At 46.0% G+C, this 26,500-nt stretch overlaps 1 protein-coding gene across 1 annotated transcript in view; it reads right to left on the bottom strand.

Annotated features, from left to right (window-relative positions):
- Positions 1 to 22,808, bottom strand: part of ARHGAP31 (Rho GTPase activating protein 31) — a 60,531-nt gene extending 37,723 nt beyond the window's left edge. The window contains exon 1 of the mRNA XM_068181131.1: positions 22,049 to 22,808. Within this exon, the coding sequence (XP_068037232.1) occupies positions 22,049 to 22,148 (100 nt within the window). The 5' untranslated portion in view covers positions 22,149 to 22,808. The remainder of the gene's footprint in view (positions 1 to 22,048) is intronic.
- Between the last annotated feature and the right edge of the window lie 3,692 nt (positions 22,809 to 26,500).

Raw genomic sequence — 26,500 nt, forward strand, 5'->3', positions numbered from 1 at the left:
TCCCTGAAAGAATTTGTTGTGTTAAAGGAAAGCATAAGTGCCAGCACTCACTACAGCAAGGGACAACCACAACCAGCAGCTGGAGTTTAAATTGGATACTTAAGCATGTGGGAACAAAGGCCGCTTGAAAATCATCCAGTTGAAAGATTTTCCAGTAGGGAAGTGTGCATTTCACAAAATCAAAATGTTTCACCAATATGCGTGGATTCTGTTCAATTTTTAAACCAAACACTCAAATACACTGTTTCTAGAAGGTGAAATATATTTACTCCTTTATCATTATTTTTAATGTAATTAAACCTTTTGGAGAATTTTTATTTAGGGGTTGTTTCTCCTTTTTTATTCCAATTCTGGATGAAAGAGAGTCTTGTGGTAGGGGAAGATGGAGTACAGCACAGTGCAAAACAGGAACCAGCTTTAATGGACATTGAGTGATATCATCAATGCCTGCCTAGTGTTTGCTCCTCTCTGTACACTTCTGAGGACGGCAGCACTGTTCCTTGCAAGCTGAAGCCCAGAATATTGCATGTGTTTCTTGTCAATGAATGAGGATAAAGGAGGTGAGTGTCCTATGGTTTGCTTTTCAACCCTCAGGATACAAAAACCCCTCATCTGAAATCTTGCTTGTATGTCACATCCCCCATTGTGAGGATAAAACCTCAGCACGGTCTCACAAAATGTGCTTTGCTTATGTCAGCAAAAATCTATGCCCTCGGCAAGGAGGCATGAATTAACAGAGAATAAGGATCATTCTCATCCCATAGGTGCAAACAAGAGAAACAGAAATTATTTGGCAGCCTGAGTCATGCACAGAGATAGTGGAAGACCTAAGGTTAACCACCAGTTTTCTTATATCTCAATTCCTGGCAAACAGAAACTTACCTTCAAAAATTCAGAAGTTCGTAAAGCATGCAGAAATTGCAACTGGTTTGTCAGAATCACTGACCGAGAAACATGAGTTGAAAATCTCACACAAATGTGTTTTTCTGGAAGAGGATCAGTTTCCCCCAAGCTTCCACCAAACCAGAAAGAATCTCCCTAACCAAAGTTCTACCCTAAACTTGAACGTACAGGCTAAAACCTCAGGAGATTTGAATCAGAGATCACTGATCAGATGGTCAGAGAAACCTTTTGTGTTGTTTGTCCTAGAAGTCAGTGGTGCCAAAAGACCAGATTTCAGTAGCCCTGTTCCTGGGAATGTTTGGAATTTGTCCTGTGCTTTGTGGCTTGGTGTCACTTCTATAATTCTTTTCTTTTTTTTTTTTTTCTTTTTTTTTTTTCCTTTTGAATGGTTGTCTCATAACTGAAAAACACAATAATAGCAAGACTGTATCAAGGGGTCATCTAGGGAGAAACTGCAATATTTCTGATCATTTCAGGGAAGGGAGGTTGGGGGTGGGGGGTGGGTGAGGAGAGGCCTGAATTCCTTGCAAAAGATGCTCTTTCTGTTTACATATCAGTTATACCACACTTCTTGCATTCCTTGTCTACTGACTTCCTCCATCTCCTCAGCTACTCAGTGTTTTCCTTTTTTTACCTTTCATTCTGATTTCACAACGCACTCAGTTTTCAGCATAATTTTCTTTTCATGGAATTCAGACTCAAGCCCCACCTTTGGGACCTGGATGGAGATTTAAAATCTCTCCCCAGCAAAAAGGCACTTGGATCTGGCATTTACAATTCAGGCCCATATCTTCCAACTGCAGCTCTAAATTGCATCAAAGACTTTTGTTCCTAGCTTTTGTTCCCAGCTTTTGTTCCCTTCTCTGTTCCCTTGAAATGTCAGCAAACATGATGGCTTTGTGGATGCCATCAGGGTGGTCTGACCACTTCCCACGCTGGGCATGCAGATTGGCTAGCTGTGGAGCACTCAGCAGTTCACTGTGTGTCTCCTCTAGGATGTTGTTGTTCCTCACACCAAGGCAGCGGCCTGAAGCAGCAAAATTGCCATGAAATAAACAGAAAACAAATCCACCTCCAGCTGCCCTGGCTGGCACAAGGACATGCAGACTGTTCCAAACCAGCAGCTGCTGATGCTACCAAGCACACAGGAAAACGATACTGGGGGCTCAGGGCTCTCCTTGGATGCTGAGATGGATATACGCCCCTTCAGACACATTCCCTGCTTTGTCTGGAGGAAGAGTCCAAATTTATGCATTACTGCTGCCTCCTGAGCCAACTGACTGCAGGGCTGTCAGAACTCAGATCTCATGACTCTTCTAGCTCTGCTGACTTCTCTCAAATCCAAGGGTATGTGTGTCAGGGTAGAGAAAGGGTGGCCAGGCATATCCTGCCCCAGAGACCTCCTCAGATGCCCCAGGACTGCTCTGAGATGACCTGGGACCTTCCTGACCCATGTTGCTCCCTGTAAGATTGCAGGAGAGTCTATGCTGAGCCCAGCAGGCTCTGCCTGACCTCAGGGAACTGCCCATAAAATGTGTCTGCCTGCTGTCACAGTATCCCAGGGCAAAGTTCTTGGAAGGAATGGGGAAAATCAGCTGAGGCAACTACCAACCACAGGCCATTTATTTCTGCCACATCACAGGAAACACTTTTAGCCTGCACTGCCCAGTAAGGGCTGCCCTAGCATTGCTCCTCGCCCCACCTGAAGTGTTTATACCAAGGGAGATCTTCAGGGCTTCCAGGGCTTTTGTCCCTCTCACACTCTCTCTCTCTCTGCTTTGCCCAGCAATATGCTGCAAAATTTTGGTAATGGCCTCTCAGTTATTCTAAAAGAACATGTTTGCCTTCAGCCTGAGAAGCCTGAGCAACGCTGCTCTACTGCACTTTCCTGGGAAGCATTACAGTAAGGATGTGATCCAATTAAGGAATGAGCTGAGGCTCTTCCTGCTCTCTGCTCTGCATCTCTCAGATTCAGTTGATCTTCTCCTATCACAATGCTTTTTCCCACTCTTTATTATCCATTAATTTTCTTCAATTACAGCAAAAAGCGACCCTGGCCAAAGAGGAATTTTGCTCCAAGTCTCACAAAAGATCATATTTGTCTGCAGCTTGGTTTCATTCAAGGAAGGTCATTCTGTGTCAAGTGCACTCAAAACAGACAATGCCTTGTCTCCAGGTCTCCAAAACCTCCTATCCAGACAGTGCCATTGAAGCTTTCAACTAGAGCACTCCTCTGATCCATATCCATCTTCACCAAGAGTTTCTCAGCAGTCTGAGAAGTGTTCTAGGCCAACACAACATACTTCTCTTGGAGCTGACAGCACCACTGTCTTCAATGTCAACTGCAGCAAATTACAACAGTCTACCTTCTGTGAACAAATCCACCTAAAATTTTGTTCTTTTTCATTCTTGGCATCAATTGAGTTCTGGTGAACTCCTTGGACTTCCTTGGAATTAATTAATGGCTCATTTCTGGATGTTGCAGAAATGCTTTGTCACAAGAGAGATTTGCAAGTATCCCCATCACATAGAAATTGCCTTTGATCTGCTGTTTCACTAACTTAAATCATAAGCCCCTTTATGGCTGGGAATACTTTCTGTATATTCAGAGCTGAGTACTTCCATACCAGTTAGCTGCAGTATCCCAGATTTATACTAGTATCACTGAGGTCAGAGGCTGGCCCCATGCCATGCAGGCTGTGCCTCTGGAGGAGCTCAGTGGTAAAAGGCAGCATGCTGAAATGGAGGCAAAGGAGTCAGAAGGCAACAAGGTGCTGGAGAAACCTTTCAGAGCCACAGTAACAAAATGAACACACTCTTTTCCTGACAGCATGAAAATTCCTTAAACTGCTTGTGTCCCTATGCAGGAGACTCTGTGTATGGAGTGCTTGAAAGGACACAGCGAGTGACGAGAGCCCCACGCTAGGGAAGGCTTGTGGCACAACATACAGGCAAGGGGTATGCTCCTAAGTGGATCCCTTGGCTTCTACAGCCCTGCTCCATCCAACTTTGCCACACTGTTGGATGTTCCATCTCTGCACATCCCCTTTACTCCACAGCTTCATACACCAGAAGATGCTGGGCAGAGGACATTCGGTGAGGCCAGCTGCACCTCTGGACCACCTGAGCAGTGGATGAAAGGAGCTGCAAGGAAGATACAAATCCATGAAGTGCAGATACAGTTGCCAAGGTCTAAAGACCGGTGCCCTGGTCCCCTAGGCACAGATGGCCCCATGTAGAGACTGGTTTCACACACAGCATTCCGGTCATTCCAGTTTCTAAGATGGCTCTGGGCAGCGATGTGAGACAGTTGTATGAATCCTACACATAATGCACTTCCCTTGATCTGAAATGCTGGGAATGATGGCATGATTCAGCTGCATAACCTAGTTCATAAACCAGTTGGTTTTGCAGTATGCAAGCAGATATTTGGGTGGATGATGTCCTGTTGGACTAGGAATGGAAGGGGAGATGGCAAAGTGGATGAGAGTCACAGTCAGGTGTACACAGGCAGGCTTGTCCTACTCAAAGAAAACTAAAGAAAAGTTGCAAATGATAGTGGTGTTCTCAGGAAATCCAGTTTTGAATCTGGCTTGCCTCACTCTGACCTGAGACTCCTTTATAAATTGCATCAGGAAGGCAGCACTGGCCAACAGAGCACAACAGCTAATCATAAAATGCGAAGAATATCTATTATGTGCTCAGCTAGTGACATTTTAAAGCCTATAATTTTTTGCATCTGCAGTCTCCCGGCCTGTAGTATTTATTCTCTTTTCCCTTGGAGCCAAGCTAGAGACGGACTCAGATAAAAATCCTGAGATGAACACCCTGTATTTCAGGGAAATTGAAGTCAGGCGTCTGTACTTCAAATTCAGCCCTGATCAGAGCAATCTGAGAAGAATAAGTTCAAGAAATGAACAGAGCTTCAGAGAGGCATCTTCATCTCTAATTTTGGCCGAGGCACAGCAAAGGCTCCAGAGAGCTCCAGAGTGTAATCCAGCTGACTCCTGAGATATGCAAAACTCAAATGCAACTCAAATCAGCTTTGTGGGCCTGTAGATCTCTGTAGACAACAGGCACAAGGTCTGTTTCTTCTGACTTCAGGTTTTGTTGGGGAAATTTCTTAACTTCAGTTTGCTATCCCTTGGGTAACATCCGTCCTCCTTTACACAAAAGCCTGGGCACTCCTGATAGGAACATTTACAGAGGGTTTGAAAAAAAAAAACCATTGGAAAAATACGAATTCAGGAAACAGGAATGTTAAAACCTTGCTAGTGCAAAGGCAAAGCCATTGTGTGCGCACAAATTTAGAAGCAGCAATGGCAAAAAACTTTGAAGGAAAACAGCAGTGATTTTTATTATTGCCTTATATGAGTTCAGAATGTTGCAAAGTTAAACAAAGCAATTACAAAGCTGGGTATTTAAAAATACCTAATGTTTCACAGTCTTCTTTGAGATGAATCAGGTATCCAAACATCTGGGGACTACAACATCCATCAGGAAATAGAGACAGATGAGACACATCAAGACAGGAAGGTTTAGGGCTGCCATCGGAGAGACAAGGAACAGCAGGAGATTCCCGCAGCTTCTTTTGGGTCAGAAATGTTAGTTCTACATGAATGTGTACACTAAACAAAAAGAGGAAGAAAAAGAGAGAGCTAAAAAAGGTTTTTGCAAGTCTCCTGCTGTTCTCCGTCTTTCTCACTTCGCTCTGATCTCTCTGTACATGTCACTGGCTGGCGGGATGACTGCTTCCTGATTCATGATTTCATATTTAATTCTTTCTATATAAAAGGAATTTAAAGGAAATTATTACAAATAGTTTGGCCACACTGCATCAAGTCACTGGAAACTATTTCTTTATCCCTGACATTCTCTTTTTCTTTTTCCTTCCTTTATTTTTTTTTCCTTTAAGAGAAAAGTTAGATGCTTTCCTAAACACTTTCCAGGCTCGAGCTATTCACAGATTGCATGTGGAAGGCAAACATAGCCCAGGCCTGGAAGAAAGACTCTCTCATGCTGGTCACCCCAATAGCTTGGGGCGTTGCAGGCGGTGTCCTCAGCAGTGTTTCCTTTCCGAGAGCTGTGGCTGCATGAAAATGCTTTGGGTGTAGTAATCCTGTGCTCATCCCACAGGCACTTCATGAAAGAGGCAACTGTTCCATGTTGGGAATTCAGAGAAACCTCTGGCCAGCAGTGGCTGCTGGAGGCACCCTGATTAAAGCCCCATTGTTTTGCCCACTCCAGCTAAACTGCTCCCTGATGAAGCCCCTGTCTGTCCAGTGGTTTGGGAAGAAGCAAATAAGTAAATAAAGTCGTTGCTGGGAATAACAAAGACTGGAGGAAGCAAGGAAAGAGGAAACAACCAAAGAAAAAATCCTTTAATGTGCTACATTTCTCAAAGGCTTATGTCCAGGAATTGGGTTGCTGGACTGTGTTTCTTTTGTCTTTCTGACTTCTGGATCTTGCTGTACTAAGGGCTTTGAGACACTAACAAACACTTTGCAAACACAAGAAGGGGTGTTGCAGGAAAAGGGTGTTGAGATCATACTTAATCAAACTTCCTTACATTTTGATAGCTACAGTACTGCTGTACAAGTCCATCATCTCTTTGCCTTTGCAGTTCTCCACAGCCAACACAGCTGAGCCACACACTTCAGGCCATGACCTTTATCCTGATTTTAGTACATGGCTGACGTGTTTCAGAGGGAAGAAAACTCCAGGCTAAGCTCATATTCTTGCACAGGTGTGTCTCAAAGGGAGATGAACTGAATGATCTAAAAGCAGGACCTTGCTGGAGACTGTAAAATCAGAGAAGTTTTGATTCTTAGCACAGGCTTCCAAAGCAAAGGAAGCTGAAGCACCGCATCCTTCAGCAGGTGATGAAGATGAGCACATTTAAACATTAAGTATTGAGAGCTTATCCAAGTGAGGCAAAGCTGCTCTTGTTTACATCCATAGACTTTGGAACTAGTCAGAGACTGACGCTCATTTTAACATTGGTTAGGTGCCAAAAGGGGAATGAAAAAATGTAGTTGGCTGATGAAAAAAAGTGTCACTTGCAATGTGCACTCAATGGCATCTCCTTTGCACTTCATAAAACCAAGCTTGTTCCAAGGGCTGAAACAAGTCAGAAATTATTCTTTTACCAATTGCCCTGTCTCACTTTTTGGTAAATATCTGGAAGAGAAGTTTTGGATAACAAGAGTGGTCAACACTTTGAGCATGTTCCTCTCTATCCTTCAGCTGTCTGTACCCAGAATGGTGTCTCTTCCTCTGTTCCACCCCTACTAACAAAACTGCCACGATGTTGAATTTTGTTCCCACTTACAGCCCTCTCTCCCACCATTCAGTAGCAGTCTCCATTTGTTCCAGTACAGTCAGTTTTGCCCTCAGACTAGTTTTTCTAACCTCTGCCTCCTCCTTTTCAAGCATATTGGAATTTCCTCACATGCTTTTCTCCATACTACTTTTGCCCTTATTCCCTTTTCCTATCCATTTCCTCTGGTGTCCTTTTTCATTTCTCTGACACACTTCTTTCCTCCCAGCTGTTTCTTTGGATGCATTATTATTACTTCTATCCATAAATTAAGGTTGGGCCTGGTCCCAAAACCAGAATCAATCAAAGTTGCTGCAGGCAACTTGTAAGGGGCAGTCCTATCCATAAGTCAGTAATGAACCCATCCCATGGTGTGCAAAGGCAAAGCTGTGTTATTGCATATTTTCCCTTCTAAATCAGAGGCTATAAAATGAAGTCTTTCAGAAATTCTCTATAGCATTTTTTAATTTTTTTTCCTCCTTGATTTTTTTTTTTTTTTTTTTTTTTTTTTTTTTTTTTTTTTGCAAGATTAGCAGAAGCAGCCTGGCCAAGTTCCAGTCTAGGATAATCTCTTCTGCTATTTCAGATCCATGCTGCATTGTTTTTTCCATTTCCTAACCCCAGGGGTTAGATGGTAAATGGCTGTCATGTTCTCTTCAAAGCTAAATTGCCACATATAGGGGCAGAAGCCTCGCCAAGTCAGAACGAAGCACTGTGGGCATGAAATGCCACCCTGGTGCTCCTCACACCTCTGTCAGAGGCTCTTGGTATGGAACCTGCTGAGACAGGCAAGCTGGGCGAGCCCAATCCTTTCCTGCCCTCACTCTCACCCAATGTGTCATTCCCCAGGGCTGCAGGAGCCCACTTTTCAGTACCGGGTGATGAAAACAAATACAACTCTTCCCATTTAATAACAACAATAATGGGAACTTTGCACCAAAAATAAGGTGATACCAGCCTCATTTAAACACTGAGGGAGGTAGGATGTGGAAAAAGAAGGAGTGCCCTAAGGTCTCTCATAGAGCCAGGCAGTGGCACGGCCTGTGGCATGCCATGGATGTGACTCCTGCCACCTCCTTCATGCAGTTCAATCTGAGCAATTCAGCCTTTACTGCTGCACAAATGCTGGAATGCAGAGAAAAGCAAAAGGTGTGCTTTTAAGCTGCTTACATCTCCAACAGGCCACCAAAGCTGATGTGGGACACAGGTAGCCATGCTGAGGCTGCAAAATCTCCTTCCACACGTGAACACCCATGGTCCCTTGTAGCCACCAGCCCTGCCTCAGCACAGGGCATGGAATGGGTAGCACTGCCTGGGGCACACACAGAGCTCTTTCCAATATTTCAGGCCACTGCGCTGCTGGTAGCTCACAAAAGCACTCAGCCAAAAGTGCTGACACGTGTCAAATTCCCCAAGCAGCGTTACTGGGCCAGCCAAGGGAGTTTGAGGAGCCATCTGGCTAGGGACATGGAGCCCACGTGTCAGGGAGTGGCCTCTTGCTCCCAGGGCTGGGATAATTGGACATTGTTCAGCATCTGAATTGTCGCTCTGTTGGGCTGTGGGCTTGTCTGGTAGGGACGAGCTAATTACCATGCAAACTGCAGAGGGGAGGAGAGGGTCAGGGATGGCCCTCGCCCTTCTTCTGCCCCACAACAAACAGGAGGGTTTTGTGACCCCACAGCACCCCGAAGCAGAGAGGGGAGAATGGGTGGGAAAGCAGAGGTGAAGGGAGAAGCCTCTTGAATGTTTCCCATTCAAACACAAACACAAGACCCCCTGTCAAACCTGGGAGCGGATTTTCCTGCTATACACGGAGTTTTGTTTGCAGTCGGTTCCCTGGGAACCAGCAAGCAGCCGTCAAAGTTGCCCGGAGATCTCAACAGCTCATGGTGCTAAGTTTGTTACCTTCCCTTCCTTGTCCCACATCAGCCAAGGTGCTGTTTTTCACCTCCACAGCCCAGCCAAAGAGCTGAAGTTTCTGCGGAGACAGGGTGGCATTGAAAGTCCCAACTTCCACCCAGCCATCACCATGAGTTAAAGTCAGCAGCGCTACTGCTGCCAGCCACTTTTCAAGGAGGCAGAACTGGGGAAGGGGATAAGAATAAGGCATGTTACAAGCTGCAATATCTTTCCTTAAGCACAAGAATTGATGTCAGGTGCACCTGCACTGTTCCTTGAATCACAATTCAAAATCTTTTCATACCCTGCAAACATGTTCTGTCAAGAGGCAGGAACACATTTTTCTAATTTTCCCCATTCTCCTAAAGAAAACATGCACATGTATTTCCCCTTTTTCTACCAGAGCTCAATTAGAATTGCTTCACAGGTATATAATGTTGCATAGAAAAGCCTTGCAGTCACCCTTTGTCCATCTGGTAAATCCTTCCACCATCCTACAGTGAGTTCAAATCTGTAGTAAGAGATGCATGAAAAATCCCAAACAGGGAACCATCATTAGGGCAGGGATAAGCCTCTAAAGCCCTTAGGATCCAGAGCTGCAGTTCACATCTGTTTAATGCCCAAGAGCTAACATCAATAATTTAATGAGTGCCTTACATCCTGAAATATTTCACAAACTGCAAAAACAAGACTCACTCCACCCACTTCTGGGCTGGGAGGTGGCAGCTGTTGAGCCAGGCAGAGCAGCACTACGTGACAGTTTAGGACACTGGATAAAAAAACAAATCCTAGCTCCAGCAAAAATTGCTTCTGCAAAGGAAAAGACACAGCACAGCATGTGCATTTGTAAAAGAGACCCTATGCTCTAGGAAAAAAAAAGATAAACACGGGATTTTTTAAAAATATTGGGGTCTTTGTTTAACCATGTGCCTAAATGGCAGCATTTCCCCAAATGATGCCAAGACAGCAACTTGACAGAGCTGTTACTACGCTTGCCATCTTCTGAATCACCCACCCCATTCCTGTAGCAGAATTTTTTGGGCCACTCCCATGCAAGCGCTAACCAGACATAAAAACCTGCTTGGGGTGTAATTGCTGCAAGCGTGGCTTAAAGCTGAGCAGCGGCACACTTACTGAGCTGCCATGCTGACAGGCCTCAGTAGTATCCAGTTAATCTTCTCAAATCTCATTATTGCAGCAGAGTGACAGATGGGTATTTTAGCAGGATAGAAATGAGGACTAATTAGGACTCCTAGCCCTCCTTTGTGTTTGTCACATCAGCTCCTCCCTGCCTCAAGCAGGTTTCTGAGCTGTGATGGAGGGCTGCCTCTACCACCGTGTTCTGCCTGCCACCCCGAGGAGGACAGCAGGCACTGGGTCACCTACGCCCACTTGATCTACAGAGCTGCAGGGGCTGCAGGGGATTCCATTCCTTATCTAGGTTCTGGCAAGTCTGGAGGGTGACCCCAAACTGAAGTTACTGGGATATAGAACTGAATTCCCTGGCTTGGCCCCTTTTTGTGGCTTTACACAGCGAACGTTAGACAGCAGTATGTTAAGTCACTATTGAGCCAGGAGGGAAGAATGATAGACTCAATGGATCAAGAGCAGCTCTTCTCATTTACTGCTCCTAAGCCTGCCTTGGGTACAGAGCTTGATATATTGACTTTGGCAACATGTGCATACTGCCATCCTGGCAATAAAGTTATCAAAATGGAGGCACATGGGGAGAGTAGCACAGGTGGAAGTAAAAAAAAAAAAATAAAAACAGCTAAGGAGAGGGAACTGAAAGCATTTGAGAGAAGGGAGACTCCTCCACCACGCTCCCTCTGCACCTCTGAGCCCTCACCTCAGGCCAAACCCCACGTTCTTCTTAGAGATTCCAGGACATTTGTTTTAAATTTTTTTTTTTTTTTCTCTCTCTGCATTCCTCCTTGTTGTACTTCTGGTTTCCAGTCGGGACTGGAATGGAGAGAACAGGATTACAGAAGGAAGTCTGTTGCTCTATTTTTCTGGTTTGATTAGAAGCAGAAGATACAATAAATCTCACAAGAGTTTGTTCTCATTTAGCCTCTAATGTATCTGAAATTACCTGACCAGAACAAGGGCAAGGAAAATGCACTACCAATTGGAGCACACTGAGAAGATAAAAACAGAAAGAGCAAAATGGTGAAGTTGTTTCTGTCTCTGATTTTGCACAAAGAAAGTAAACAATTCAGTCCCACTGACAGCTTATTTATTTCACACAAATTGCAGCACAGATGCAAGGGCTCAAGAAAGAAGCTCACCCTGCCTGATCACACCTCTAACCTCCTGAGGTGAGACTGCCACCAGCAGCAGCAGCAGCAGCACAACGGGAGAGGAATAGAAAAACCAGCACCAGTTGCATGTGCATCAAAGGGTTTTCCACATGCCGGATGGCTCTGTTGTGCTGCCAAGCTGCCTGTCTGCAACAGGACTGACAGTCACATTCACTGCTGAGATGGTAAATGCAGAATGCCAATGTATCAAAAATATCCCAACTGAAGTATTCAGCTGAAGATAAACACACATACATACACACACACCCCCTTCCTCCCAGTGTTCTGTCTGCTAAATCAGCATTTTTTGATGAGCCAGTGAATATTGATGGTGAGTTCAGGCACAGATCCAGCCTGCATTCTCAACCTTGCATCCCACATGTAGAGAAAATTTGTGAGCATGTTCAGCATCTTTCAGGTAAAAAGGTAGTATCAATGCTGCTGTGTTTAGTGAAAACCAGCAGTGGCATCCTTTAAATGAAGTTTGTATTGGAGAAGCTGACCTGGTCTCCTGTCTGATATTCTTCAGGAAATAAATTACACAACGTAGTTACATCAGGAATGTCTCCTGGCCATTTGGATGCTCAATCTCTTTCTAGAGATGGAGATATATCTCCTCTAACCATTTCCTTATGTGACAGTATCTAATGACATGACAAAACAAAATACATGCACGTTCCCAGATTGGTGAGAGCAAATAAAGGGAATGAGATTTAAAGTGAGTTTTGAATTTGGTTTGGCATTTATTTTTTGTTCTTTCTTTAACTCTTCTGTGCTTTATAGAACTAAACAAAGCCTCCTGTTCCAGATGATAAATCTCCACGCTGCTCCTGGCCCCAGAGAGCACAGGAGATAATAGCATTTCCAAAGGCATTTAGTTAGCTGAGCCCTGAGTGTAGAAGAGGGCAGTGAGGATCTGGAGACAAATTGCTATGAACCCAAGTCAGCTGCTCAGGGCATATTTCTAAGAGCAGCAGACACAGCTGAGAATCCTGCAAAGGGATGCTAGTTTCCCCTCCCCTTGCTTGATCCCTGTGCTGGAGATGTAACACGGCTTCTGCTCCCCTTGTTCCCTTTCTGCTCTCCCTTGTTGCCATAGAGGCTGGTATCTGGGACTCAAAATGTGATGCTCCACTTGTGAGAGTGGGTGGAGAAAAAGCAAGACTTGCATTATTAATAATTTTCCCCACGGTATCCATTTTGGCAGCAACGCTTCTCACTCTCCAGTCTGCTGGACATGCTTTGGCAGAAATGAGCTTGGCCACAATGCCCTGGTTCTGTGCACCGTGGCTTTGGGGGAGGAGAGGGGGAGCTTTTACAAACACCACCTCTTAAAGGTGTGCTGCTTCAAAGCATTTTTTGTAAACTTTCTATTAAGCCAAGGCTCTGCACGACTTTCAGAAGATGCAGCATAGCAGTGTGTTATATAAATTAATTTATTTGGGCTGATGAGCAGCAGAACTTCAGAAACCATTAAGGAACTGGGGCTCTTTATGAAAAGACAGCTCCTTTTGAGTATAACCAGGCTAGAAAGAGCATTAAGCAAGGCAGAAATGATCCTTTACAACATCCCGATTGCACGTTATTGATTGAATTGCCAGCAAAAACTGGAATACCAAGGAAAATCTCTGCTAGTAACTGTATAGATTACTAAGAACATCAGAAGAGTTAGGAGGTGAGTTGCCAGCAGGTTGAGGGAGGTGATTCTTCCCCTCTGCTCAGCACTGCTGAGCCCACAGCTGGAGTCCTGTGTCCAGCTCTGTCCTCTGCAGTACAAGAAGGACTTGCTAGAGCAAGCTCAGCTCAGGGCCACGGAGATGAATAAGGAGCTCAAGCATGTCTCCTATGAGGAGAGGCTGGGATTGTTCAGGCAGGAAGGCTCTATCATTGTGAATGAAGACCTGCTGGAAGGGAATGAAGAAAAGGGACCAATTCTATTCTCAGTTGTGCTTATTGGCAATAAAAGACACATAAATTAAAAACCAGGAGATTCCATCTGAACACAATACTTTTTTTTACTTTGATGGTAGTCTGAGGCTGGATCAGTATGCTCACAGAGGTTATATTCAAAATTCTGTAGAGATATTCAAAATTCAACTGGACACAGTCCTGGGCAACTGGCTCAAGCTGACCCTGCTCGAGCAGAAGGTTTGGTCTAGTAAATCTCAAGAAGTCCCTGCTCAGCAAATCTGTGATTCTGTAACATTTTCTACTGCTGTTAAGGTAACTCTTCCTACATGGACATTAACTCACCTGAGGCAGCCATCCAGCCAACCTGGCACTGCCTGGAACTGAGTCTGTCACACAGGGCGTCAGCTGGTGACACCAGGTAGAAGAAGGCTGGTTTGAGCCTAGGCCAGGTGGCTGCTCCCAAGTGAGAACACAGCAGCTGAGGTGGAGGAACTGAAGGCAACTGCAAAAAGCATGAATTTTGCTCTTCCCCTTTTGGTGCACTGTTAAAATCAAAAGGGCCCCCACTTGGGTGAAAATGGGGAATCTAATCCAGCTGCAGGGTTGTGTTCAAGGCAGGGGGGTGAAAAAGAAGAGGACTGGCACTTCCCTGTGCATTTGTGTGCCAAAACCTTGTAGCATTAGGGACTGAACTCCTCGCTGTCACACACAGGGGTAGCAGTGATCTGGCACTTGAGTGAGGGTGAAGGTTAGTATTGGTGTCTATAACTTCATTGTATGCAAAGGCCACAACATCTGACAAAAAGGTACGTCTTAAGTCCATGGTTAAGTACTTTCATATCTGCAATCTGCAGAAGATCAGAAAGTCCACTTGTGGTTTCAGATAAATGTAGAAAACAGAGTCTACATTATTGAATTAAGTATGAAAGTTATAATAATATAGTCAGCACAGTTGCCCAATGTAATTTAATTTAGCAATAAATTCAATTTATGTTACACTGTTCTCTGTGTGCATTGTAAACATACTGCAAATTCTTTTTTTTGTTTTGGTTTTTCAGGGGGGGGTTGTGGTTTTTCTTTGTTGGATCGGTTCGGTTTTGGGTTTTTTATTGTTGACAATGCAAAACACATTAACTGAAGTTATCATCAGAGAAACTGAAGGCTCTGGCATCGAGCAAAGGACAGCTGAGTCTTGAGGCTCTGGGAATGTATGGAAAGGAGCCACTAGTCGATGGCTAGGAACACTAGTTGCCCTTGAAATAACCAGCAGTGCAGCCATTTAGCAGCCTTTGCATTTCAATAAAATATCTGTAGGTTTCCATGTCAGAGCTCTAAGTGTATCTGGCACCCTGTTGATGGTGCTGGACTGGAGGCAGATGCTGGTAGCTCTCCATCCTTTAATCACCCTCCCGACAGAGATCCAGTCCAAGCCATGATGTGGGCAGTCAATCTGACAGCCACCCCACCCCTAGCCCTTCAGAGCAGGGCTGGTTACACCATTACTGACAGGCTCTTTTCATTTCCCTTATTAGCGTTAAAGGAGAAACACTGTAACATAAATTTTTGGCACAACCCTGACTGCCAGCAAACGTTGCTGCTGTAGAACTGCGTCATATATGCTAAGCCCAAGTTACAGATGCGTGCTTTCTGAGCTCTCCAAATTAGAACCAGGCCTACACCAAAGCTTGGGACCCAAGCACCCCTGACCAATGGGGACCTCCCAGATTTGCTCATCACGTCTAGATCAGCCTGTGCTGTACATCCACCCCATGCACTGCCAGTGTTTCATCCACTACAGCTGTTTCCCTGAACCTTTGAGAGCTGTGACACCACAAGCAGTGGAGTCCCTACTCCTTGGTTTCCAAGTTCAGATGAAATCAGCTGCTACCAACAAAGAGAAAACATTTGCTAAATCAAAATATGTGTCCTAATCTAAAACCTGCAGGCAAGAAGTGATTCATGCTGTTTGCAGGGGGTGAGGGAGAAGGCAGGATCAAAGTGGGGCTCAGTGCATGCAAACCACACATCTGCCTCCTGCAGTGCTCGGTAAGGGAAATGTAAATCAGGAGGCAATATGCAAGAGTTCTCTGCTAATCACACAGTGCTAGCAATGGAAAGTCAATACAGAACAAGGAGCTGAGCTTGCAACATGAATGTTAAACAACAGTAATACTGGGCCACAGAGTCACAAAAATCCAGGTCCCAGGAACCAGAAACAGATTGAGGAAGTAACACAAACATAATCCAAAACAAGAAACAGCAAAGTAACAGAAGCAAACAGATGGCTTCTGTTCCCGTTGTTCCCAGTGTCTTTTTGCTCTCACTTGTTGCCATAGAGGCTGGTATCTGGGACTCAAAATGTGATGCTCCACTTGTGACAGAGGGTGGAGAAAATGCAAGAATTTACAATATTACTCATTTCCTCCACAGTATCCATTTTGGCAGCAAAGCTTCTTGTCCATTGGACATGCTTTGGCAGACACTGAAAGGCCAAGGAGCTGTCTTCCCCTCAAAGCCCAGCCTAGCTCCTCTACCTGCCAATACAGGTACTCAGCTCCCAGGCCCCGCTGCCACAGCTCTCCTTCACTGTACAATAACACAATCCCACTTCTTTTTCCCCCAAAACTTCAGAGTTCAGCCGTCCCTTTTGCTCCTGTCACAAGGTTGAGGGGATGCAGCCTTAAATATCCACACAGTCTGCATGACTAGTGCCAGGAATAGACCCCACAGAGTGAGGCCATGTGGCTTGCCAGCATATCAGCAGTGTGAAAATGTGGATCAGACCCCAGCAGCACACCACGCACCAAAAACGAGGACTAAAGCATTTCTGAGCCAGCCCAAGAGGCCGTTCTTGTCCTGCTCTCCTCCCAGCCCCTGCTGCTTCCTTCTGTGAATGAAGACAAGTGTTTGCATAGCCACAGAGTAAGGTAGATCAGGAAAGAGATCTAGATTTAAGGCAATTTGGCTCCACAGAAAGGTTTCTTTTCAGCTTGATCAGTTCTTGAGACAGAAATCCCCAGTGCCACAGTTTCTAATTTTGAGAGCGGGATGAATGCAGCTCTTCATTCTTCTGCAGCAGATTAAATGAGTGTGTGGCATGTTCATTTTTCCTCGGGGACTTTAAAAAAAATAAATAAGCTTTGTCTTTTTCCTCCACTTTGCCTTTAATGATTCTTCAGCAGTTTTCCCAGGACTTCTTGCATGCATCACTAACCAAAAGTACCTACCCAAAAATATGAGCATGCCTTCACTTTGAAACATCACTACAGGAAAGGCAGCTTAAAAAAATGTCCTAAGTGAACACAAATGCAGCCTTGTGTGGCACACACTTATTTGTGCAATGGGCTTGCATGCACCCTCATACTCATTCCAGCATGCTCCTATCCCAAAAGACATGCAAGAGTAAGGAAAGAAAGCCACAGGGCCCAGAAAAGCTGCTTCACATCTGTGTACCAGGTTTAATGATTGATTCAAAAGGGAGTCTGTTCTTGAAGCAAGAATTTTTTTTCCTGAGCGACAGGTCTCTTTATCCAGTCACAAGGACAAGGCAGCTTGAAATGCATGATGACAAAATCACTGTGCAGAGGACAGTGTGTTTAAGGGGCTGTACCAAAAGAAGCAAGCAGTATCCAAGCCCACTTTTCCTTTGTACCCAGCACACCACTGCTGAATTATTGTTGCTGCTTTGCTTCTGAACTACTTGCCTATGCTACAGCAAAGTCTTTGCTACTGCACCTCTCAGACACATTGAAGAACCTGCTTGTGGAGCCAGGGCTGGCTGGAGCCACCACCTTGTTAGGACCACTAATGCAAAATGAAAGCTTTCCTTACTCTTTCATTCAAATGCAGCTGTGACCAGGCAGAAGCAGCCACTGAACAGCCACACAGCACAGAAGAGTGTCATATGGGTTAGCCATGTTGTTGTATCCTTTCCTATACTACAATCAAGGGACTTGTAAGGGTTTCCTCACATGTTTCCCTGTCTACATTTGAAGACAACAGCTCCTCTTCCGTTCCCAGCCTCGGGGAAAGCTGCTGGCTGGCTTTGCTCTCTCTCCCCTCAAGTGGGGAGAACAAGGGAGTTGGTGGCTTCAAAACTTCTCAAATGAAGTAGCCCTTTTCCTAAAGCAAAGCCAATAAGCTGCATTAGATTAATAGATAGGAAGGGGTTTGGGTGCTACAGGCTCAGGGTGAGAGCCATTGTGGGGAGTGTGGGAGGGGGTTGAGGGGAAAAGCTGAGCTCATTGCATCCCAACCAGACAACATCAGGCAGGAAACAGATGTGGAAGAAACCACAGAGGGGTAGAGCAACAGCAGAATTAACTCTCCAGCAAATAGGGGAGACTCAGATACACAGAGCTGACCTGCACCATAAGAACAAGGCATCAAGTCTGAGATTTGGTTTTATGCACACCTGGTAGCACCTCCTAGCCCAGCATCTAGACACCAGCATACCAAAAAAAACCCCACAGGAAACATTCAGCCTTTTTCCAAGTCCTACCTGGCTCTAAGCATATGAAGCAAAGGTAGATCTGGACTGGTAGTGGTTCCTATGCAAAAGACTGGATTATCTTTTACCAGCACAATCCAATGCTTGTAGATGCTGTGTGCATTTCCATTTTAAAGAGTGGAAGTTGTACTTGGATGTATACCTGAAACCCCAGCTTGAATCACCCACAGTTAGAAGAACTGGGAATATTAAAATTCCTTTTGATTTAGTTCCTCTCACTTTGACAGCTTTGACTCTTACAACAGCCTCCTCTTACAATACTTCTGTGATATAACCAGAAGCAAGACTGTTCTTTGTGACTGTTTTCTTAAGCAGTTCAGAATGTCCTGCCCAAGCTAAAGATGGTGCACAAACTTGTGTCTTGTCTTCTCTGCTGGCCCATTCGTCACCAGAAAATTATAATGTTGTTATTACAGTAACTGAGAGCCTGATGTGCAACTCCCACTGACTTCAGCAGAGGCACAAGGCATTTTTCTCCTCTGGAAACCAAGCTGGTTATCAAGAGGCCAAAACATGACTCTAATGTTAATCCTTCAAGACTATTATCTGTTAGTCCCATTAGAGTGATACATTTCAATAAAGTTTGGCACAGTAAAAAGTTTTAGTAGAGGGCATTAGTACTCACTTTCTTCTGCATGGGCACCTATCCATGTCCAAAGTCTGTGCATGGATACTGCTTTCTAGTGAAACTTTTATATTCCAAAAGATCACTTGCCTTCAAGTGTGGATTCAGTGCTAGAAGTGACACAGGAGGGACTACGTAAATTAGACAACTTTTCCTCATTGGTATTGCCAACCACTATTCCTTTATGTCTGATGTGAGCTTGTCCTCATACATGCTGCTATTTAAGCCGTTGTTTGATAATTATGGTGAGGAGGAAGAGAAGTTTATTTTTCCCCAAATTTCTAGCCCTCTTACCAAAGAAAGACTTGAAAACATAACCCAGATGCACACTGAAGTTTTGGAAAATAGAAAGCAGACAAAGAACCCAGCACAGATTTTATGTCGTGGTTTCTGTGGCCTGAGTCATGATTTTAAATGCTTGTGTGCACTGATAGCAGTCTGCCCCCATAAGAAGTGTGACCAGTATCTGTGCAGAGACTGCCAGCAGGAAAAGGCCAAGTAGGGTCAAATGTGGTACTGACAGGAACTGACTTGAAACAGTAAATTCAACACATCTGAGTGTGTAACCAGCCACCAGACATCCACATCTGCCCATCACCACTGACCTGTGTCAGATCTGAAGAATCAACTTAAGGCTAAAGGCTTTGTATCACATTTTTTGCTCCTGAGCTGCTTCACTGTACTTGCTGAAGTCTTCCTATTTGATCATTTTTAAATACTTTGTAGTTCTGCTGCAGTTTTTATTGTATTATCATAAAGTTCTTTCTAACAGAGGCTTAGGTACATGGATCTGGTACAGGAGACAGCGGAATCTTTGGCTGTCTCTGAAGAGAACTATAGCAAGTTATTAAAGAGTTAAATGGGAAGAGACGAAATGCTGATACCTTTAGCAGAATATCATTCTCTCCACTGGAATTTGGCAACAACACAGGGACTAAGGTCCTTACAGAAAGCTCAAGCTGCTCGTCAACAACAACAAGCATGTAGGGACTTAAGTTGTGCCTCTCCTGCACAAAGCATCGCACAAGTAGTGCAGCACCCCCTAACTGTAAAGGTCATGTACTAACCCACAGGGGAAAATTCCAAATTGAATCGTCTTCACTAGCCTTGGCCATCCCCTGTGCTCCCTTGGCCAGCACCAGCAAAGCAGGTCTCAGCCTCTCCTTGCCTGTGCAGCTCCAGTCACACACAACGGCACTGTAGGATAGCAGAAAGCAAACCTGAGCACGGAAAGCACAACCAATATGACTCACGTCCTGTCGGGCCCACAGCATCTTCTTTTCCAGTTAACCCTTCTGGGTGCATTTTAAAACCTGCTTTCAGAAAGGTCCACAACAAAATGTTTGCTGGACAGCAGCCAAAGTGCTCTGCTGCTCCTCACCACTCTCAGATAACCAGGAACACTCTTAGAACTTTGATGCTTCTTAGTAGGGAACAACCTGAGTCTACATCCCACCAGTTAAACACACAGCACTGAGAAGAAAACAAAGCAGAGAGAAAGCTACCGCTTTATGTGCCTATAAAACCTGCTGCTCACAGGAGCAATTACTTGTCACTGGAAATAATTCTTAGCAGGACAATTCAACTCTCCCCAAATCAACCATCTCTCATACTCTGAATGCTCTTCTAATTTGGTTGCAAGTTTGGGATGTCCTGGTGACATCTCAACCTTCCTTTTTTCCCCAACACATCACTTCAGCATTCTTGGTCACTCCTATTTATCCTGAGAGTCCTCCTACCAAGAAAATTAATCATCTCTCATACTTTAATTTCTTTTCCCCTTGTCCTGATTAATTGTAACTTCCAATCCAACTTACACCCTTACCAATAAACCTGCAACAACTCTTTCATTTCTGGATCCCACAGCACTGGGCAGTGGGATGTGCTACTGAACAAACAGCAGTATTGCATAAAGGAAAGGAACGTCCTATTCTCCCCACTGCTCCTCAGCATGGAGAGAGAAGTACATTGGAACTGTGAACCATGCCACAAATGAGATTTGAGAAAATGTCCTTCCTTCTTGTTCTCAAAAGTATATATAAAACAAAAACAAAACAAAACAAAACAATGTGATTTTAGGTAATAGATTTTGCTCATCTGGCCTAATTTCAACTGCAGTAACTATGGTTTTGCCTTTAAAATTCCCCTTGCTGCTTCAAGTGAATATACTGCCTGTGCCCACCTTGCCTGTGCTGTTTTCCAGTGCTCCTGTAAACAGCTGTAAACAGTTCCTCCACCACAGAGGTCCATGGTAGCATTGGATGGAATTTACCTGTCTGCACCTCACACTGGCAAAAGGACATCAGCTCATTAAGTCTGTTATTTTTTGACACTTAATTCAATTGCCCTTAAAAGCTGTATAAGTTTAAAGATAAGTTAACAGTACCTGTTGCAGAAAACCCACAATGAAATTGAATGGCTGGTTTTCCCCCATACCTAAATAAATGCCCGTATACAACATTTAATCTTAGTGATACATTTACTGCCCTCTTCACTGTGCAATGGAAAGTACTCCTGTTATGTAGCCCATCCCTCTGCCAGTGCGGTTCCACACTGCACTTCATCAGCCATGCTCATCAGCAAAAATGAAAGACCTGATTGTACAGCTCTCCCTGTACAAAGCTGACATTGCTGCTAGAAGTCTTTTTTTTCTCCTTGAAATAACCTGACATTGGTAAAATTGGTCAATTCAAATTGGAACATAATGCTAAATCAGGATCATAATGCTAACATCACAGACGGTAACAGGCATGTATTTATTTTTTCCTCTTGTTAAACTGCAGGTCCTTCTGTTGGCCAAACTCACAACCACTTCTCTTGTCATCCCACCTACTTTAAGAAAAAATGTTCTGCTCCTTCCCTCATCAAGGACTGACCATTTCAAACTCAGGACCCCCTTATTTTATTGGAGTTACCTCTTGTCTGAGCTACTGTGTTCTCATTCAATACCTGGAGCATGAAGGTCAAGGGGAGAAGGAGTAAAAGCCAACAGGCAGGGTGGTTAACTCAACGTTTTAGCTCAGATGCCTCGTACACCACACACCGTACTCCACCCCATAACCCAGTCTCTGTCCTGTCTCCATCCAGTAGTCCAAGGACAACATGAGAACAGTACTGGAGTCCAGTTCCTCCCTAGAGTCCTCCCAAATTCTAGTCTCATGGACTTAAGGTGGATTTTGAAATCCTGAAGGAGGCAACACTGAGCACAGCTCAGATTTCCAAACCTGACTCCCTAAAAGCCTGTTACCCACTCCACTGCCAGGCAGATGGGAGAGGGCATCACGACTGATGTCGAGCTGTCTTTGTAGACACTTAGGCAGCCCGAGAACCCCAGCCCAGTCCTTTCCACACACACAGCACAACTCATGCAAGGGTCATGCAGATGCATCACCAAAGCAATCTTCCGATCGTTCATTCATTGTGAGTAACGGGGCAGTGACTCCACTTCCCGGGGATAAATCAGCTCCAGGTTGTCTAACCCTTAGCTTTTGGAAAGGTCTGGTTTGCAGTCCTGCCAGTAAGAACAGGGGGACACGCGCTTGGCTTTTCTGCAACCAGAGCGAGAATAAAGAAGCATTTACCATCCTGCCCAGAGCTCTCGAGATACTCCGTCAGGTCGCAGCCGAACGCGCTCGCGGCTCCCTTCCTCTTGAGTTTCTGTTTGGCTCCCTTGTTCTTCATGAGGTTAGTCCCAAAAGAGGTTCACCCCCCTCCTGCCTTGCCCCCCTCCCCCCAGCCTCACGCTGGGCGACAAAATTCTTGCTCTTCTCCTCAGACCACCGCCCGTGTCCCGCTCCCAGGGAGCAACATCGGGGGTCCCGTACAGCGTCCAGCCAGAGAAGTAAACATTAATCCCCACCAGATGTTGGGCTGCTCCTGTGGCAGAAGAAGGTCAGGGCGAGAGGAGGCTCCACAGCCCGCAGCAGCAGCTATCATAGCCTGAGCCCAGAAGGGTTCTCATCTGAGGCAAGTGGGTGGTGGGTGGGTGCCCGCATCAGAGCTGGCAAGCTGGGGCAAGAGATGGTGGGAGGACGTCTTTCCCTCAGCGCGATCCCGGACACTCCACAGCCACCTTCTGGGTTTGGTCAGTCGCGCTGTCGCCACTTCCAGCAGAAGGCGTCCCAGTCTGCTCGTCCTCCTCTTGGCTTTCGGAGGAGATTGGAAGTTCAAACGGACTAATGAAAAGCGACTGGGGAAGAGTCTGCACAAGGCTCCTCTTTGGCTCCCCCCCTTCCCCTCCTCCTGCTTTGGACAGTTGGAGGAATGAGAAACCAGCTTCCTGTCCTGACTCCCGCTCAGTCGCTCTCTCCTTTCCCCGTTTTACAAATCCTAGGATAATCCAGCTCAAAAAAAAATGCTGAAAGGAAGTTAGCTGAGGAGGGGGGCGGAGGACGGTTTTTGGCAGTAAAGCGCGTGTGTGTGCGTGTGTGTGTGTGTGTGTGAGCGAGAGGCTGAGGGAAGGCGGGGAGAGGAGTTGGGGGAACAGGGATGGGGATGGGGGAAGGAAGAGGGAAGATTTGCCCTGTTGGTCGGCAGATAGCGGATTGCCCGGGAGGAAATCACTGCGGGGCCACGCAGCCCCTGGCGCGGCCAGGCGCTTCCTGCTCTACCAGCCCACAGCTCGGCAAGGGCCGAGCAGGGTCCGGCGACGAGCGGAGAGACCGGGAGCCTGTCCAGTGAATCTCTGCCTCTGCTCGCCAAGTCCTTCGCTGCGAGGCGCCTTCCTGCCCTCCAACATGACTCTGTCACTGCAGGGTCTGCCTTCCTCTACAGAGGTGCGGGCTGGAGCTGCTGAAGTGCCAGGAGGGGACCGAGCGCTGGGGCATTAAAGAGGGGGGGAAGGAGCGAAACCTTCAGCTCCCTCCTCCCCGGCAAGCAGAAACAGATGCTGTTCGGGCATCTGAGTTCACATACTTTCGAGTCAGCTCCCAAAAAAGGCTCCCCCGACCAACAAAGGGATTTAGATAAGGAGCTGAAATGACTCAGTACAGCAAGAAGGGAAATGGGACCTGCCTTCAGGTCCTGAGCCTTGTCTGTGTCATCACCCCCTTCACTTCACAAACTCTTTTCTGGTCCAGTTTTCAGTACACACATATGCCAGCTCATTAGAGCCGTTCCTTGCACTTACTTCACAATTTTTTATCCCAGAAATTCAGATTTCTTTACGGGGCTGGGTATCACCACCAGCATACCCAGGGAGGCAAAAATAACTCTCCTAAGGCTTCACTGACCCCTCTTACTCTGTGCCAAATGTAGCTGTATGGGTCTGGGTTAAAAAATTAGCAAACAAATGAAAAACAGGATATTACAGCTTTTCACTAAAAATCAGGCCAAGACAAGGAAAGTAGTTTTGGTTTGGAGGAAATCTGGCCAGGAAACGGGGCAAAGGACACCCTTAACCCACCTCCCTTCACAAGCCTCGGTTCTGCACTCTCATGGGGCAAAGGAAACCCTCTGCAAACTCACCACCTCACGCGCTTGAGAGTAATTTTTCAGAGAAATCAAGCCTCTGTCTGAGATCTGACCACTGCCAAAATCAATTCAGGTTCTGTTGGTATGGTGACTTTTTTTTTTTTTTTTGCTTTAGAAGTGTTGGCTGTTACCACTTCACACATAAGAAAAAACACCAAGGGACCTAGTGAGGAACCTTGCACAATTATAGCTCCAATTGTGCAGTTTATCACTGCAATTATCATAATTATCCCCATTTTACAGCTTGATGCCTAATGGGTTGAGGGGAGAGTGATTTCCAGAATGTGTTATAGAGATGTCTGGCCTGTCACCTCACTGCCTTCTGCTCCCACTTGCAGGCTAAGGAGGAAAACTCAGCTCTCACCACCAGACCAGTGGTTGTTCTCAGGAACCCTCAGTTCTCATGAAACACTTAGAACTTCCTTGAATTTATTCTGAGCTTCTCATAGCACCTTGATGTTGAGTCAGAGCATGGGATCCCTCCCCGCACCGGCGTGCCGCCAAAGCCATTGCGTGCCACAGTGCATCCTGCCTGCCTGCCAAGGGCTGCACTTCACACAGCCTGCACAGACAACAGGACGCTCAGACCTGGATGCCTTGCCAGCCCATCCTCCCACTGTCTGGGTGGCTGGAAGATGAAGCCCTGTCCTACCCCCCTCAGGGAGGAGGCATGTCCTGCTGCACTGGCCAGCCCTTTCCCACATGGCTGAGTCCCCACACAGGACCAACAGTGAGAGAGCAAGTTCACCATGGCGAGTAACCACACCATCTTCTTTGAAGCCCTGAACTCCCCTCTGCAGACCCCTCCCTTCCTCCCTTCCTGAGCTAAACAAGATGTTTAATATCACTGTGCCAGTCTCCTCCACTGCTCTACATCAGATGGAGGTCACATCACTATCAGGGTCTGTGCCCACCTGTACTTGCATCTGGTGACCCTCTACACCACGCTCCTGCCCTATCTCCATTGCCCTCCACCATCTTAGATATGGTTTCTCTACTCCTCTCTTGCAAGTCTATCCAAACAGAATGTCTTCAGAAGAGGATGCCTTCATTTTAAAATAAATAAATAAATAAATAAATAAATAAAATAAAATCACCCCCTGCATGAGTAAAGCTTCCTTATGTCACCAGTGAGGGAGTTCTGACCCCAGGGGCAAGCGAGAGCCCTGTGCAGCATGGGCCCCCTCCCCTCCCTTGCACAGCCCTGCTCCAAGGCTCACTGTCCCAGAGAAAGGGCACTCAGCAGCACTGCTGGATCAGCACGTCACTCTCAGCCCGTGGTGTTTATTACAGGCCAGCAGGCATTTTCAGCTGGAAGCACCATTTCTTGGTGCCATCTTTGGAAGCCATGGTGGTGGGTCCTGCTGGCTGATGAACACTGCAGAAATTAGGTGCTGCCATCTCATTTTGGTTATATGGGGTCTGTGGTCTACTGCCCCGATCCCAGGCAGGACCCTGGACCCTGAGTGTCCAGCACAAGGCTGCACCAGCAGCCATCACCACCATGCGGGGAAAGCAGAGAGACTGCCACCCCCATGACAAGAAAAAACAGTATCTGAAGCACAAGTAGAGGAAAGTGAATATAGAAACAAAATTCCCATGTTATTCACAGAAGCTCCTTCAGATGCTATAGGTTTGCTGCCCAGCTCCTCATCCTCGTTCCCGTTGAGGGAAGAGAAAAGAAATGGCATGGCAAGCTGGGTGAAAAAGGCGTGTGCTGCAGTGAGAGAAAGAAACCATGAGAAGCTCCAGGAGAGCTCTTGCCAGGCAGGCTGGGCTACAGGGGTGGCTCTTCCCGTGCCAGGATAAGGTTCAGCAAGAGGACAGAGGGGAGGTCGCTACAGGAGTGCCCAGGGAGCCTGTGGCCAAGAGGAGAAGAGGAAGAAGGAGGAGGAGGAGGAGAAGGAGGAGGAGAAGGAGGAGGAGGTCAGGCAAGGTGAGCGGGAGCCAAACAAGGGAGGCTTTACAAATAAAGCACTTCATATCGGAGCCTGAAATCAGTGCTGAGCCAAGGGATTTTTCTGAGGGAAAGGGGCGATGTTCTCCAGAGAGGAAAAAATACGAAATCTGGATTTGCGCAACCCAGGAGGCAGGGCTCTGAACTAGCTTGAGTGAGCAAGGCTAAGGAGTGAGCAGGGCTAAGGAGTGAAAGCTTTCACAGACAAGATCAGGCAAACCTGGAGAGGAAAAGATCTCAGGCAAAATGTATGGAAAGCAAAATGGAATTCGAGGTTAAACAGATGGAAAAGAAGGGGGAAATTCTCTCCCTCCTTAAAAAAAAAAATAGAAAAAGAAAAAAGTGAATGAATAGGAGCAACACAAAGCCAAATCAAGGTTCTCATAGCAGCTATCACTCCACAGAGATTCCTTCCTCATCTCTGCCAACATGTGCAGAGTGTGATGGCCAGTGGCCCCACAGTGCCACAGCCCAAGTCTGGAAGCCATGACCCCTGACAATGACTTTAATTTCTTCCCTTTGAACCTGTAAATATTGGTCAGGGTTTTAAGTCAGTTACAAAGGTCTCACTGTCAGCAAGGGCCACAGGTTCACGCAGGAAGGT

This window comes from Anomalospiza imberbis, chromosome 2 (genome assembly GCF_031753505.1).
Source record: "Anomalospiza imberbis isolate Cuckoo-Finch-1a 21T00152 chromosome 2, ASM3175350v1, whole genome shotgun sequence".
Lineage (NCBI taxonomy): Eukaryota > Metazoa > Chordata > Aves > Passeriformes > Viduidae > Anomalospiza > Anomalospiza imberbis.